We start from the raw sequence: 15,879 nt of genomic DNA, 5'->3' as shown, positions 1-15,879 counted from the left end.
AGTAGCTATAAATAAAAATTGTGTCAGCTAGACCTGCTATCTCAACGGTGACTAAAAGTCAGTTATTTTCCGTGGTTGCTGACAGTGTGAAACCAAAGCGCTTGCTATTTTGAAGCAATATTCCAATAAAAGGAAAGGGATCTTTTCGTGTTGGGCACCCATAATTCCAGAACCTTGGAACCTTGGACTTTCAAATTTTTTCTGTTGAGAATTGTCATGAATTTATGTAGTTTCAGAAATTACCCACTCTAAGCACAATGGATATTCTGTCGCAACCCTAATATAGCGTCTCTCTCTTAGCTATCCTTGATATTTGCGATTCTAGCAATAGCTTGTCCAGCAGAAGAGGATTTAATAGGAGGCTGTCTCTATGGCCATCTGTCGATGTACGAAAACAAAACCCGCCTCGGAATTGTCTGCTGATCAATGACCCGCCGTATGAACCGTCATTGATTCTACTCCAGGCCATCAGTATCAGGCTTATAATCTCTGGTCGCATGCAACGTCAAGAGAATGCACTAAATTATCTAGAACGGGCTTAGCATATGAAAATTTCTATTACATATTATATATTATGTCGATACCAGGCAGCGCGTTGTTAGGTCCATGGTATGCGAAGAGCATATGTGTTTTGATTGGCCTCATGCCCTTTTTTTCGTCCCGGTTGCTCAAGTGCACGACTACTGCAACTCGGATCGCATGCAAGATATCTACAAAGACGGTCAAGCATATCGATAAGCGCTGGTAATACTATCTCCGACACAGATGACTCTATCAGATTAAGTAACAGCAAATCTCGAAATATGATATTCATGATGGGATAGCAGTTCCTCCTGGCTTCAAAGCTGACTCAAGGCTATTTCTTGGTGGTAAAAGGTAATATACACATTGATCAGTGCAATCATCTTGACAAAGCACTATTTACCCTTTTGTCCACGGATATTGTATATGCCTGTGGGAGTAGGGCATCCATCTTTCTTCATAATTCTCGGGCTATCGACGCTCAGTGGCAAGGATCGTGGTCTTTCAAGTCAGCTTTGATAATTCAGAGGGAGTAATTGTCAAACATACGATGTTTTGGGACCTAGCCCAGCTTCTTTTTTGCATCGCTCGCCAATGCATTCCACAACGCCTTAGCGGCTTCTTCCTGCTCTTTCTCTGAGGTTTTCACATTAATCTTACCGCTTGCCAACTTGGCATCGGTCCCATTCTTCTTTCGGAATTTGGCTAGCGCTTCATTCTGGGCTTGGCTGTTGACTTGCAAATAGACGTTCTTCCAATCACCAATAACCTCACCGGCGTCGAGACGCAATGGAGCCTTTGTTCTGTTGTCGTTGGCCTGGGGAGGTGCAATGCGTTTTCCTGGGGTTTGTGTTTGGAAGAGCTTTGTATAAAGCTTTGTAGTGAAGAGCTGCTCTCCGAGTTCCTTAATTGCTTTGGACATTTTCGAAACGTAGAGAATAGGAAAACTCAAAGAGGGCCTTGGAAGAGGATGAATGAAATCTTGGAAAGACAAAGACGATAATTTTCACAATATGGAGGCCCAACAGAGGCGTATTTATAACCAATCCCAAAAAGTTTTGCGTACTTATTAACCTGTCAATCCAAATTGGCGTCGTGGAGCTAGGTAGGAACGCAAAGATATCCTGAGACTAGCCAAGTAATTTGAGCGCGTAACTCTGATATACAAGTGGAGGAGTGCTTGTCGCCAACTAAGCATAAGCACTAAACAATGATTTGGGGTGAGTCGCCAACCAACGTAGCCGCCGGCCAAAATAACGATGTGAAAGTTCATGCATTAGCGCGAGGCTGAGTCGTGCACATGAGAAACACACCGGATACCCATTGAGTTGATAACCAAAACGCTGTCATCACTTGGAGCTTTATTGCGCATCATGTACATGCACTTCTCGTAACCTCTGCCTTCAAATTGCAAGGATCTGGAGTCAAGATTGCGTACTTGATCCCTCGGTAGATGACGTGTGTCCGCAGCCTGGTCCCTCTTCTTTTACTGTTCCTCTAAGAGTCTCATGGATTATGCACGGTACCGCTTAACTTGTCAAGTCAAAGGTCTTTCTACACGAGACCAACCTGAAGTAGTCAAAAATGAATGGCATAAGGCTCAGGCTGACCTTGGCATGTCTGGCTGATATAAGCAGGTGGTCACCACGTGATGGATTTTCGCGCGGGGCAGTCGAAAAACTAACTTTGCTACCAGACAGGCCTTTAGGCAGATCAGAATCAGCAAACCTGCCATCTAATCAACCTAATCGCATTGTCTGGTGAGCCTCTCGAAATCAGCTGTTTTGTTTTGCGGTGACGCAGAGAATACACATTTTGGTGTCTTATAATCTTCTAGCATTTTGAAGGTAAGTTGTCAGCACACGGCATTCTCGCGATAACGGCTTACACGTTCTCGTAAGTTCATCGTCTCGTACTTTCCACATGAGTCTGCCCAACAGCGACGAGATCCTCCAGAAAACCCTAGAACATGTTGAACACACGGTTGTGGAGGAGTTGAAAACCTGGCTGGAAGCAAATCCTCACGCGGAATGGAAGCAGTCTCCCCGGTTCAAACTTGTAGAGCAATGTTCGGAAATTAAATTACGGGAAATCCTCCAGCAGCTCGCGCAGGTCAGTCCGTGTTGTGTTTCTAATACACGCTTCGTGCTGATAAATGCAGAACTCCAGCGTCGCTACTTTTCGGACATCACACTCAGGCTGGGAGGTGAAAGAAGGAGAGCTTATTCCCATATCTCACAGTGAAGGCTGTATAATTCGATATGGGGACAGAACGTATCCTTTGGCCAATGGAACAAAGATGTGCATATCAAAGAAAGTTCGCGTGGAGATCCCTGAGGGCAATGTTTTGTATTTAGTATGGAAGGTTAAGAATTCGAGTCACTGAGAATCTGCAATCAAATCCCAGCTAGTATTGATTTTGAGCAAGCGGTACATTTTGTTCAAAAGAATAATAGTGGGGGAAGAAAGAGTACTGCGGATCAACAAAATCGAGATCGGTCATATCAAGCAAGGGAGCAACAAAATCGAGATCCGTTAAATCAAGGACATTCTCATTATTCGATATAGAACACTGCGGGCCGACGAAATCAAGAGCAGTGAGGTCAAGAAGTGTTTCTTCAACTCGTGGTGACTGTGGAGGGACGAAATTCATTGCTGCCGTTTCGACAGACCTCTCTTGGGTGGGGTTTGCAGAGCATGCAGCCTACACTAACGTGTTGAACCGGGACGCAACTTCATTGCTGACTGATCCTTGTGTATGATTTCCAGATTCCTGCTCCTCTTGCTGCGCTGGACCTGCTCTGGACTGATTGGTTTCTGAGGCCTGCCACGCAAGAGAGTTTGAAGCAGGCCCTATATTATTGGGCACGCAAGATCTCTCACTTGTCAATCCCGTGAGTAGTTGCGCGTCTGGAATGAATTCTCCAAGTCGTTTGGTACTTCCTGGGTGGCCGGTCTCGACAGCAGGAAAGGGTCCTGGACTCCCTTTCTTACTTCTCTTTCTGCCAGCTCTTGCGTGTTTCTTCGTATCGTGCTTTCTTTTGCCTGATACGCTTTGCCCCGGGTCGAGATCGGCAATCCAAATGAAGTTGGCATGAAAATCTAACAGGGACTTAGCCATACGAGTTGCGTTTGAATCTTCAGACTTCTTTATGATGTCAATTCCTCGAAGATGTTGGATTGTTAGATCGAAATCTTCTCCGATGAGACCTTTATCGTCCCATCTTGAAATAGTTAGCAGAGAAGTGGATTGTAGTGTCGATTAGAAGCTCACATGCTATCTGGAATAGATGAGAAGAATAAGGGTCCGTAAATCTCATTGTATTCTTCCCTGTTTACCAGGCCATCGTCGCTAATACCATCGGCTTCCATATTTTTATGGACCAATACACCGGCCGCAAGCTTCTGGCAGAAGGTGGTATGTCTTTGCCCTCGTCGAATGATGTCACCGAATTTGTCAACATCATTCTCCGAAATAGAAAGTCCCGCACGAGTCAGAAATCGCTCCACGCTTGTCTTCACCACTCGAGACTCTGACGTCGGAGTTGCTCGTCTAAAGAGCTTGTAGGTAGAGACAGCCACAAACCTCCGCAGAATACGTTGCTCATCGATATTAGTATCTAATTGAGCTGCACCTTAGAGGAAAGTCTTTGCCCTACTCCGGTCTGTTTGCTCGCTATATCGAGGTAAAGACTCAATGAGCCTTTCCCAGAACTCAAAGGGGTTTTCCTCGAAGCGGGGAAACGATCATGTAGAGTTGGAAGCACCTCGAGATGATCAACACTTTTGACTCGGTCGTGATTCGCATTGGACCTAGTTGTCGTGGTACTAAACAGTCTGCGAAGAGGCACATATAGCTGTCGAAGAAACTCGCGCTTCTGTTTGTCATCCGCAACAGCGAATAGACCGTCTTGTGGAAGAGTCTTCAAAACTGCGATAACCTCGCCGTTAGAAGGGCCACCTGGGTCATTATTTTGTGGGACCGGTGGTTGGAAATGATGTTGCTGGATGCAGGCCATAATAGGATGATAAACAGAGAAGTGAGAAGGGGCAATGTCATAGCGGAGAAGAGGATATCCCAAACATGTGACCCGACTTTGGAGGCCTGGAGGCTTGGCGGTATTGCAGGGCACTAGTCCAAAATGGTTTTCCATGAGACCGCGCGAACTCATAAATGTTCTTTTCGGTTTAATGATGACATTTAGCATCCACCAAAGTCAGCTTACAATGGCTGGTCCTCACAACCCCACATTTACTTCCGTCTTGATACGACTGGATATCAAGTTTGAACGCCATGGCTCGAGCTTCATCCAAATCGGTAGAACCTGTTTCTCGATCAATTTTAAGATTTGATTTACATTGGCTTTTTCTGTCGCAGATCTGCAATTAGGGGCATCTGAACAAGAAATGACAAGTCGGTGGACATGAGATAAGGAGATTACTGTTTCTCTGGCCTATCCCTCCTGTGAAACTTCGACCACGAATTCACGGCAGCGAGCTATGATCTGTTTAAGCCTACCAAATGTTCGTTGTTTAATTTCAACCTGCATGTCCCGCCTTTTCTCCTCCCCAGGCAGCTCGCGCGAGACAGTTTTGTTCGGAGGTTCAGATCCCAATCGAAATTCTAGGCCCGAATCTATGAAAGCAGATATTTCCATGACTTCGAAAGAACAGTCTACCTTTTCTACCACTTCAGTCTCTGCCAGAGACTCAGCACCTATTCACTTGCATGTAGGTTACTCTTTCCTCCCCATTGACATCAGGCTCTAACCAAGTAAGACCGTTCGAGTTTGGTACTCTCCCAAAGGTCTTGAACCTATTGAAGACATCAAAAAGAAGGGCCTTGAAGACGTGGTTTTTGATACCATTGCTCTTCAAGAGCTTGGCACTCAGCATCAAGCCCACGGTGACCATGGAACCACGAAGAAAGCATTCCTAGTGGACCTTGCGGTACTGGAGACTGGTATTTTACGGGTTTTGGGCAAATATGGGACTCTACATCTCGTTCCTCTGAGCAGCGATGATCCGACTATTTCGCAACAACCAGCAGAAGATCTCGACTCAAAGAAAGCTCTTTACTACCAACGTCTACATTCAAAATACTCACAAGAGTATGTAAAAAGGCAGCGCACCTGCACGGTTTTGGGTGTTGAGATGAGCAAACTTTGGACGGACTGGTATGATGGCTGTCTTAGAGAAATTGGCAACCGCCTTAGAAAGCTCGGTTACTGATGAGCAAAGCAAATATAATTTGATTTATGGTTTGCTCTTGCACTAATAACCAGAAAAACCTCAATCTAGGACCAATAAAAAGTTGAGGCTCGAAGGGACCGTTTCAGACATAATGCTTCGGTATCGATCTTGAAGTATTCTCCTCACTTTATCATTGGGCCGTCGTAAGAAAGTAATCAAGTCTTGCCCCACTTCGGAAGATGAGGCATCAAAATGCCAAGTTATCAGAGCTAGCATCAAAATAGTACTATGACTAAGGTCGTGTAACCTTAAGACGCGTAAATCGTTTTCGAGAGAGATGCTTCCATCGGGGCATGGTTCCTGGGATCTTCTGTATTTCAGAGTCTTGCAGACATCTAGCAGCATCCTAACGTCTTGGCTGGGAGTTTCCAAGGGCGCCCATTCCCTGAGGGACGGAGATTCAATTCTCAAAAAGAGCATTGCCTTCAAAGAAATTTCTGCGGGCCCATACAGAAGCTGGACAGGAATCGGGGTGGACTTCTAGTGTCAGCATATCATCGTCACTAGCGAAAGATGCGGGTACTGACCATGACCAGATCTTTAGTTCAATGATAAGGTGGGATAAATGGTATGGTGCCTTGGAAAGAATAAATAGGCACCTTCATAACCTGCTAGCTTGAACCAAGAAACACAGCTGATATTTGAAGCCTTCCATCTCTATTGATGTTTTTACCACATATTACTCTACACTACCCGAAGCTGGCTGTCCAACTGGCCTTATGCACTGCCTTTCTTCTGCGCCGCTCCGGTCTCTTCTTCCGAAGTGGATACAATCCCTCTGGTTCCCACCAGGAGAGCAAATTAAAGAACGCCTGGATCATACTGTCCCCACTGTTCCCAGCCCGTATACGAGAACTGAACCAGCGGTATGTAAGCTTCAAAATTCGGAAGTTGCATATAACGTCACAAAGCCTCTACCAGTTTGCATTTCAAACCAAACAGAGAGACTGCCACGGACACGCACTAAACCACTCGAAAATAATTTTTGTGGGTTTTCCTGCAAACTGCAAGCCTTTTCTATTACCTTCTCACATTTCACTTGCTAGCAACCCGACCCCAAGCCATCTCCGAGACTATTGTACTTCCTGACATCCCTCCAGGCGTTAAATTTGTCAAAGGAAGGATTACTTGCATGGGAGAGGAACGCCCATCACCTGAGTGGTCAACTATGTATTTGAAAAACAAAAAACTGGCTGTGATCATGTTGTCAAACATTGGTCAAGGATCGAGTCTTCAGTAAGTACTGTTCTTCATTCCCAGGCTTGTCGAAGTAATCTGATTTCCGATATCCGGGGATCTAGTGATCGATCGGCCAATGTCCAAGGCACTTTCGCGGTATAATCACAGTTTATATAGCTAACATTTGTGGCCAAATCTAGAAGTCCTGATACAAATAGAAATATCACGATATTCTACCGATTACCCTTTGAATTGGATGCCTATTCCTCGAGTTTGGATGTGAGGGGGATGGAAACCTATGGCTTTATTACTGGCGTTTCTGCAAATTCTGTTTTCCCAACAGATGAAATATAACTTGGCAGATCATTGACCCTTTGACAGTCCCTGATCCCTTTCCAACAACAGTAGTTACCGCTATTCCAAAGTGGAGAAAGGAGTAGCAGCTGGCCAATGACATAAGGGCCCAGTATAAGAATATAATTGGCTCAATGTTACTCTTTAACCTAAAGCTACAAAGCCCTTAGTTACTAGCTAAACACTACATTTTACCCTATTCCTAGCCCCTACGAAATAGGCAATTTCGCGGGAGCTTTTGAGCTTTACGCAGTATCCTAGGAAGCCACATACATCAGCTTGTGGAATAAACAATTTTTGTAACGTAACAGCTCGTCAAGGCCATTATGGAATGTCAAACATTTCTAGGATGTGAGTAGGGTAAGTACCCATTCAAGTATATAAAGACAAAGACCTCTCCCAGAAATCTCCGAAAGAAAAGCAAGCGTCAGATCAACAAAAATGGAATTCCCTTTTTGTGGTACGCTCTTCAAACCACCATGGCATCATTATAAAGCTAACCCAAGGACCCCCAGATCCTGATATATCCTTACACATATTCAGACGAATAGGGCCACATATCTATGACGTTCCAGATGGTCAGAAAGAGTATACCTGCTAGGCGAGGCTATATTAGCTAATAGCCTACAGACTTTATCATAAAACTCGATGCAACGAATTGCCCTATGTACGAGCCTGTCGACGACAAATTATGGATCCTGTGCGCCGGAAGCAGCACTACTACACATTTTACACTTGATCGGATATACGAAGTCCTTCTGGAATCTGAGACCTGCAACCATATTTGGGATCTATTCGAAAAATCCTTTTTATTTTCGATTTCCCGGACGTCGAAGATAGAAGAAATATGCGCGGCTAAGCCAGGTGTCTATACAGTCCCTAGCGGTAAGAAGCGTGTTATGACTTTGTTAAGTTAGAGATAGAGGCTGACATGCGATAGACTTGATGATAATGCGCACGAACAGACAGGCCTCCAGAGGAGGTTATTCTTACATACTTATTTCGAAAAAATTACACAGCGATTGTCAACGCCTCTTTGCGCTTGGCCGAGACGGACAAGAACTTATGCTCGCTGAGATATACGCGGGTCTATCGATTCTTGGTAAATTCTCGAGGTCTATACTCCTAGGAATGATTGTCATCATGAGGGACTGGCTTCGAAATCAAGAGTTTTCCATTACCGAGGAGGGGGTGTTGACTAGGCTCGTCTTACAATTAGGGCGGCCTGTCAAAACCCAGGGCATTGCTAATCTTGTGAAAACGCGGGTTGTCCAAGGCGAATATCGTATGACTCAACTTTTACGGAATGGAGACCATTGGGATGCCAAGTGCGAAATGTTGGGTTCTCACTATTGGCAGCAACCGACGGGAACCCCACAGGAACTCTTGAATGCTTTATGTTGAAGGACGCCCTTTTGTCACCCATCCATTTTCTTTTGATACTTCACGTTAGCTTATTGATGTTTTAAGGTCAACCTGGAATTGTCTGTGCTACTTATATTTACTTACATGCTTCTAATGTTTATTGTTTTTTTTTTATCTTAGTCAAAACCCAATACAAATTGCCAGAAATCAGAGTATAGAAATAAAAAGCTGTTATTGCTTGCTGATAGGGCATACAAAATTCTAATTAGAACCAAAAACGGACTAGTCACTCGCGACGTGGCGCATTTAGGGCTTATTTAGTAATCCTTAATTGCCACCATTGTAACCCTCTCACCCTGCGATATAACGCTTTTGAGTCTCATAGAACAATTCCAGTCGTGGAAATCCAAGCATCATAATAATGGCAGGAAATAGCGGTGGCTGAGAGGGATAACGTCTGAGACACTGTGGTGCCTGTTTTGGTCTTGTGGCACTCTCAGCGGGTGCGAGAGTAGGAAAATGCACAGACCGTACGTCCTGATTCAGGACCGCTTAATAAGCGAACTTCAGCTGCATGGCAAACTTGAGCAGATAATTCGGCTGTCAGCAACCCGGGGCCTTTACCGCGATATTTTCGGTTTATACACGACATTTTTAGGTATCAGAATTGAATGACAGTCTGGGATGCTCTTATAATGGTCATATTATTCTGAAAAGTTCTCAAGTTCGAGGGTCCGGCTCATATAATAAGTCGGGTAGTGTCGATGCACATGAATAAGGAGCGCACTTCGCCCCGGAATATATAGGTGACTATAGGAATTCGAGTCACAAGAATAAGATCGCTAATTTGACGCTAATTTGACAGGTAGAAAATATATTTTCTCATCACGAAACCCGAAGACGTTTTGCATCTCCTGCCTCCACTTGATATAGTCGTCGTTTTGCGGCCCCCGGTCGCTGCTTAGCCGGTCGACATGTCAGGGTAGAACGGTGAAAGTCGATGATTAGAGCACGCCCGAGCTCCTCACTCCAAAGGACATTGTCTCGCCTGGGGTCTTCATGTAGTATCCCGAGAGCTTTTATTTCCTTGTTCGATTTGTGAATCTCGCGGCGAAGCCGTTGCGTCAGCTCCATCGTGGCCGTGCATTGACCGCCCCAGCCCATTACGAGCATATGGCGAATCTGTCCAGCACCATGCAGAAAGTAGATCTTTGCTAAGTCAATCGTTCCCAAAAAGACAGGAACAGCAGATCCTTGAGCCTTGCGTAGGATCTGATACACCTGCGCTTCGCGTGAAACTTCTTTCCACAACCCCGAAGTGGTGCCTTTACCGATAACTGTGTAACCATATTTCGTGCAAGTCAATTTGAATGGGGCTCCGTATGAGCCACAACCGCCAAGAGGTATGCAACGATCAATATTTTCGTCCAATTGGCCCTTGAGTGAAAGCATCAAATCTTCAGCCGAGATGGGATGCTGAGTCGGGTCGTCTTGGCCCTGGCGGTGATAGTCCACGTTTGGACACAGCTCATCTAAGGATTTCATACTCTGCAGGCCGAGTAAACATCGCTGTGTGCAAAATTGTGCAGCGTGGCGTCGGGAATGATCTTCGTGATCATATACTGACTCTTGCTGGCGACCTGATCGTCGAGCGGACGGTGAAGATGTGACTTGGCTGATCCTCCTCTTGTGGCCAGAAGTTTGATTTGTATCGGACCCAGACGAGTTAGGTGACCGCGAGCGCGGTCGGATCTCCGAAGGTGCACAGCTTGTTTGAGAGCGTGTAGGCACTCGACGGCCCTCTGAAGGAGACGGCAGCGGAGATGATGACGGTAATTCATAGGATGAACCAGACCCTGGGCTCGGGAACTCGGGGTTAGTGCTATCGGAGTGAGGAATCTGCTGTAATTCATTTCTCGGGATCTGCGAACGAGTATGTTCAAAGCTTGTTTCCCACGTATGAAGATCGGGACACAAGCGATTTCTCCACTCTTGCCCACGTGTGGGTGAACGGAAGGCCATCAAACAAAGGCATAATACCCTCGCAACAGAGGTCTTCGACAGCTGATGAGTTGTATCGCCTGTTGGGTCCACTTCGTTGTGGGGATCAAAAAGAAAGTAATACAGCGTGGTGGGTTCGTCTCGTGGAACACGAAGTAGTACACGAATAATTCCATTTGTCAGGTAGGAATATTCGAGTCCTTCCTGAATCATCACGTGGTATTCTTGGACGATAGCAGAGCACACAAGCCGCTCTGCATTGTACCTCACCTTCGCATCCTGTTCAATGGGTATCTTATTTGATCTGACCATTTTCTTCCACAGATCCATTGGTCGTAGTCCCATTCGAAGAGTTGCGACAGGCAGCTTGTGAGGCGGCTTGTACTCAACGGTCGTCAGCACGGTGGTCGTGTTGCCGTCGACACGATGAATGCAGAACTGGTCTGGTCGTGGGTGTTGTGTGCTTGACAGCTGGCTTGTATCCGCTTCAAACGTTTCGGTCCTGCTCAAAGAATTTGCGTGATTGCTGAACTGGATTCCATCACCGAGGCCGAACTCGTCACATGCCGCTGGAAATTTGCATAACTCGGCTATTATATCATGGACGTGTTCTTCCACCCCAAATCGCTCATAGGCTTCGAGATCTTGCTCACTACTGAGGGGCTTGCGGGCAAATCGACGGCCAAGTCCTTCTAGCTCCGGTAGAGACGAGAATAAGCGTGGCGCCTGCCCTAGCTCCGACTGTAGATATTGGCAGACAGACCTGTAGACCTTTAGCAGCTGCTCTGGGCAGTCGGCCCAATGTTCCAATCGAGTTGGGCAGTATTTTCCAGTGGGAAGGGGTATTTTTCCAGTGGTTGAGCGAGATGGTGTCTCGACTCGCAACTGGCGGGAGAGAAGGTCATGGCAGTTCTGTAAGAGCTCTGTGAAAGAGGTCTGTTGGTTGCGTTCTTCTGCTTGCCGTCTCCCTTCTTCCGCCTGCTTCCGTCCTTCTTCTGCCCTAAGGTAAAGATCTTTGTAATTTGGGGAGCTGTGGTCGGCCATCGATTTGTTGGAAAAGGTAAGTCATGCCTTAACGCAAGTGCGTCAGAGCCCGGCTGACGATCTGGTCCGATCAGCTTTCTGCCAGCAGATCCCGGGATTCGGAAAATTCTTTCTTCCAGACAATGACTCAGGTCTCACGTTTCAGGCATACATACTAGCCCAAAGCGGTTAGCGCTTGTCTTTACTCTAATCAGAGTCGCCCGCCGTCCTTTCCGAGTCAGTTTCTATACAGTAACGCCGCGCAATCCCTGCCACTGTTCTCGAAGTACTGATTTATGTGTCACGTGTGTAGGATCATGCTTCTATTCCTAGAGGCTAAAGTGGTCTGGGATCAGTGCTTAAAGCTCATAAGAGGGTAAAGAGACATACCTGCGTAGTTGAATCCCTCGCCAATAATAGACTCTGTGGGCGATACAAAAACTGCCTTCATTGATAGGAACGGCAACGGTAATTTGTTTAGGCATTACCAGAAGACCCGACGTCGGGTTGAGGTATTTATAGGCAAAGGGCTTGCGTGATCGTGGTAGTCTTTGATTGAGTTCCCCGGGTTTGGGCGGGCGTTGATGGCAAAGATGATGGGCACGATCAAGCTTCCCAGCAGAAAAAGAAAAGTGAGAATGATTCTTCAGATCAAAAAATGACTTTTTCACCATCAATCGAAACTTGTTGGAACACCCTCAGGTTAAAGCAGCCGCACTGTACGCCTCATTTTCAATGCCCCTGCTTAAATGCCTCAAATTTCTGCTCTCACGATAAGCTGATCTATGTAAAAGATGCAAGACATCATTTGGATCAAAAGCTACTGTATTACTGTATTGTTCTACAGTAATATTCGAAATCAGTTTTACATGCAGTCTCTCTCTCTCTGTGTTTCCCGAGTCCCACCTCAAGCGCACTATACCGTATTAGTATATTCTTCCGCGAGCCTTGCATCTGCCGACGTACCTCGATGTGTCGATGTAAATTACAGTAATCTTACCTCTTGGCAATTTTGATCTTTTTAGTCACAAACTGGATAAAATGACGTCATGGCGCCTGATTCGTCGTTAGGGGACGTTCCCTCTGTTTTCACTTCACAGTTCACCTATAAGACAACCTAACCTATAAGTAGGGGATTCACTCAGTAACAACACTTAGTGATTGACTTACTTAGCGCGCACTTCTAGCACGTTCTACAAGATACTTAACAGGATCCAACCGCAGTAAGGCTTTACGAAGCAACGGTACGATTAAGAGATACTCTTAGAATCCGCAGTTAGAACTAAGCAAGTATCACCCGTAAACGTTCTAACTCACAGTGACCGGTCGGCTACGCGTAACAAAAGCCCTAGATTTAAGAGAATTAGAAAGTTTTAAATCAATTTCTCTTTTAGTCGCATACTTTTTGTCCAACTTGTAAGCTAAATACCTAAAAATACAGCCCAAATCTACATAAAATATGCATATAACAGGATTTCTGTCATGAGATTCCTATCATAAGGCTATTCCCACATTGATACCCTGGCCCTGTGGCGGCCTAAGGCTCCGGTCGGACGACCAACCGTTCTTCCTTAATGGCGCAGCTGAAGGTTGGTTACACAAGCTCGTATTCCTTCTAGGATTTCCCTCCTTCTTATGTTTACCCCTCCTTCCTGTTGCACGAAGAGACTGTATAAAAATATGAGCTACGAGGAGCAGGTTTCAAGCTCCTCAAGAAACAGTCTCTGAAGTAATCCAACTTGATGTTTTTTCTTCTACCTGATTGACAGGCCTTCTACCCTGCAAGTAGACAATCTCTTTACAATTTCCTATGTTTGTTCTATTTGTTAATCCGACGGATCAATCCGCCCCGTACAGGGCGGATCAAAGATTTATAGATCCGGATCCGCCCCAAAGGCGGATCGGGGCGGATCCGGATACAGACCAGAACGGATCCTTTCGAGGTCTACTGATAATAGCCACTTGGAAGAAGGGAGGACTACTCAGATGTGTTCATCTGGGCGTGTTCCAAAGCGCTCGAGACTAGACTTCGGCAGGACCCATCAAAACCCGAACCCAACCCAACCCATCATGGGTTTTGGGTCCAAATCTTGAACCCATGATGGGTTTTGCCGAAGTCTACTGGAGACAGGATGAGGATTTCGTATATCTTTAATAAAAACATGAACAGCATAATTAAGTTTTTCATAAAGAAATCAGTCAATCCTCGCTTTTTCGGTAGAAATTAACAGACGGTAAACAGAAATAGTCTTTCTCCTACCGCAGGATTATATAGGATTAAATATCATCTGAAAGCAGAATACTCAAAAATACGGGTGACTTCTACATAAATTATGCATACCTCGTGGTTTAAGATGTTTTGTCTTTTTGCAGGACCGCAGGACCGCACCAAACCGCAGTGGTGCGGTCCCTAAAAATGTAGGACTGCCTGGCGGTCTCAAGGTCTAGGACCAAAGACCGCGCGGTGCGGTCTAGTGCGGTCTTGGTTGCGGTCTTTTCGGTCTCGTGCAGAGGCCTGCCCATGATGGGTTATAGAATTAGACCCAAAACCCATGATGGGTTTGGTTGGGTTCGGGTTGGGTTCGGGTTTTGATGGGTCCTGCCGAAGTCTAGGCAAGGATAGCATTTCTTTGGTTAATCGTTCAATTCATGACTACTAAGTTGTTATTGAAAAGTTATCGGGGTTTCAAACTCATGGAACCCTACTGTTCGGAGTACTGTACGGTTCACAAAAACTTTTATCCACACTTGAAGTGGTGGGGCCTTCCGATCCACGGAAGAGCAAATGCTGACGCTCACACAGCAGGCTCCCCGGATGCGTGGCTTGCTCAATATTTGAAAAGACGCCATCGTCCTCAACCTGTTTACACAGACATCGCATTTGGGCCAGCAGATACAACTATTATCCAGAAAGATGACTAGCAATTTCGCCGACGCATATACCAAGGCCAATCTCGCCGCTGATGCTGCGGTATTCGAGCCGGAGCTTTTCCAGGCGCTGACAGCACAGATTGAGAACGCTGGCCCGTCAGAAAAGAAATGGTTTGCGCTCGGGCTAATTGTATGAGGCCCCTACTGGTTAATATCGGGATCCGAATTAACAATTGTGCACATAGAGTGCTATTCTGTGCGCTCTGGGCCGGGGAGATGTGGTTGTAGATCTCGTCCGTAACGCCACCGAAACACAGTCGGCCGATAGCTTTAAGGAGGCGTTGACCATTGTCCGAGAGGCCATTACAATCGCAACGCCGTTTGTGGGTTTGCCTAACACGATGCCCGCTATCTTCGGTCTGGTGGCAGAAATCCGAGCGAGTGGGGTTGAAATCACAGAGACCACGCCAAGGTGAGCAATATTCAGGTCGTCTCAAAGTTATATCCTGCAGTCTGACACACAACCAGAATACCCCTCTCGGAGAAGGATTACCACACCGTCGGTATCGATACGTCAAAGTTGATCTACCGCGGGGTGGGCAACAGTGATGTCGCTCCGATGGTGGGCAAGTACTTCCCTGAAACATGTAAGTGCTCCCACCCCCTTTGGGAAACCAGGATTGATGAAATTAGCCTACTACGCACACACTACAATCTTCGGATACTTGATAGCCGGAAGTAGGCTCTTGTCGCTGCAAGAGGCGGAGTTGGTGGTGGCTTCGTCGATCATTGGGCTGGGAGCAGTCCGGCAAGCCCGGAGCCACTGCAAGGGCTCAATCCAGCTGGGAAACAGTGTCGATGTGATGGAGGCAATTGTGCAGACTGCGTACGAGCTGGCGAAATGGAACAAGACGCCTCTCCTGGGCAGTTTAGATGTGCCAGCATTGGCAGCGGAGGTGCGAGCAAACCTGGCCAATGAGTAGATAGCAGGATAGCTGTCAATGAATCACTTTTTTGGATCTCACCGGGAAATTTGAAACCAACCGACCGACGGCCAAGGCTGGCGGGTCGATGCTGGGAAATGCGGTGGCCCCAGAGTGCCACTGACTCGACGGATATAGCAAGCTAACTATAATTATGCCCGAAACGAGCTAGCAGATAATTTATGCTCGGCTAGTACGGTGCTAGGATGGTTATTTTGGTACGCGTGAAAACTGGATCGCCACTTGTCCTGCACCCCACATCCCTCTTCAGCATGGTTCACCCTTGGACAGACCAGAGCCTTGAAATGCGGAGGACGTAAGTCGCGCT

At 46.3% G+C, this 15,879-nt stretch overlaps 8 protein-coding genes across 8 annotated transcripts; 5 read left to right on the top strand and 3 right to left on the bottom strand.

Annotated features, from left to right (window-relative positions):
* Positions 1-1,084: 1,084 nt before the first annotated feature.
* N7487_004309 (uncharacterized protein) lies at positions 1,085-1,444 on the bottom strand (the record flags this gene model as incomplete). Its single annotated transcript, XM_056872056.1, has 1 exon — positions 1,085-1,444. The coding sequence occupies one exon, from the start codon at positions 1,442-1,444 to the stop codon at positions 1,085-1,087; it is 360 nt and encodes a 119-aa protein (XP_056729776.1).
* A 1,001-nt stretch (positions 1,445-2,445) lies between these two features.
* Positions 2,446-2,908, top strand: N7487_004308 (uncharacterized protein; the record flags this gene model as incomplete). The annotated part of the gene is made up of 2 exons (XM_056872055.1): positions 2,446-2,634; positions 2,684-2,908. The coding sequence occupies 2 exons, from the start codon at positions 2,446-2,448 to the stop codon at positions 2,906-2,908; spliced, it is 414 nt and encodes a 137-aa protein (XP_056729775.1).
* Positions 2,909-3,226: 318 nt separating this feature from the next.
* N7487_004307 (uncharacterized protein) lies at positions 3,227-4,541 on the bottom strand (the record flags this gene model as incomplete). Its single annotated transcript, XM_056872054.1, has 3 exons — positions 3,227-3,746; positions 3,797-4,125; positions 4,182-4,541. The coding sequence occupies 3 exons, from the start codon at positions 4,539-4,541 to the stop codon at positions 3,227-3,229; spliced, it is 1,209 nt and encodes a 402-aa protein (XP_056729774.1).
* A 529-nt stretch (positions 4,542-5,070) lies between these two features.
* On the top strand, positions 5,071-5,754 carry N7487_004306 (uncharacterized protein; the record flags this gene model as incomplete). The annotated part of the gene is made up of 2 exons (XM_056872053.1): positions 5,071-5,253; positions 5,302-5,754. 2 exons carry the CDS (start codon positions 5,071-5,073, stop codon positions 5,752-5,754), a joined length of 636 nt encoding a protein of 211 aa, XP_056729773.1.
* Positions 5,755-6,438: 684 nt separating this feature from the next.
* On the top strand, positions 6,439-7,015 carry N7487_004305 (uncharacterized protein; the record flags this gene model as incomplete). Its single annotated transcript, XM_056872052.1, has 2 exons — positions 6,439-6,853; positions 6,876-7,015. The coding sequence occupies 2 exons, from the start codon at positions 6,439-6,441 to the stop codon at positions 7,013-7,015; spliced, it is 555 nt and encodes a 184-aa protein (XP_056729772.1).
* A 734-nt stretch (positions 7,016-7,749) lies between these two features.
* N7487_004304 (uncharacterized protein) lies at positions 7,750-8,712 on the top strand (the record flags this gene model as incomplete). The annotated part of the gene is made up of 4 exons (XM_056872051.1): positions 7,750-7,768; positions 7,815-7,886; positions 7,939-8,220; positions 8,249-8,712. The coding sequence occupies 4 exons, from the start codon at positions 7,750-7,752 to the stop codon at positions 8,710-8,712; spliced, it is 837 nt and encodes a 278-aa protein (XP_056729771.1).
* An 846-nt stretch (positions 8,713-9,558) lies between these two features.
* N7487_004303 (uncharacterized protein) lies at positions 9,559-11,718 on the bottom strand (the record flags this gene model as incomplete). The annotated part of the gene is made up of 1 exon (XM_056872050.1): positions 9,559-11,718. The coding sequence occupies one exon, from the start codon at positions 11,716-11,718 to the stop codon at positions 9,559-9,561; it is 2,160 nt and encodes a 719-aa protein (XP_056729770.1).
* A 2,893-nt stretch (positions 11,719-14,611) lies between these two features.
* On the top strand, positions 14,612-15,551 carry N7487_004302 (uncharacterized protein; the record flags this gene model as incomplete). Its single annotated transcript, XM_056872049.1, has 4 exons — positions 14,612-14,758; positions 14,814-15,040; positions 15,097-15,215; positions 15,262-15,551. The coding sequence occupies 4 exons, from the start codon at positions 14,612-14,614 to the stop codon at positions 15,549-15,551; spliced, it is 783 nt and encodes a 260-aa protein (XP_056729769.1).
* Positions 15,552-15,879: the final 328 nt, after the last annotated feature.

The sequence above is a fragment of the Penicillium crustosum genome, assembly GCF_028827405.1.
Source record: "Penicillium crustosum strain IBT 35664 chromosome Unknown utg000002l_segment0_segment0, whole genome shotgun sequence".
Taxonomy (NCBI): domain Eukaryota; kingdom Fungi; phylum Ascomycota; class Eurotiomycetes; order Eurotiales; family Aspergillaceae; genus Penicillium; species Penicillium crustosum.
Note: the sequence above shows the minus strand (reverse complement) of the source record. Positions and strands in the feature narration are given on the sequence as shown.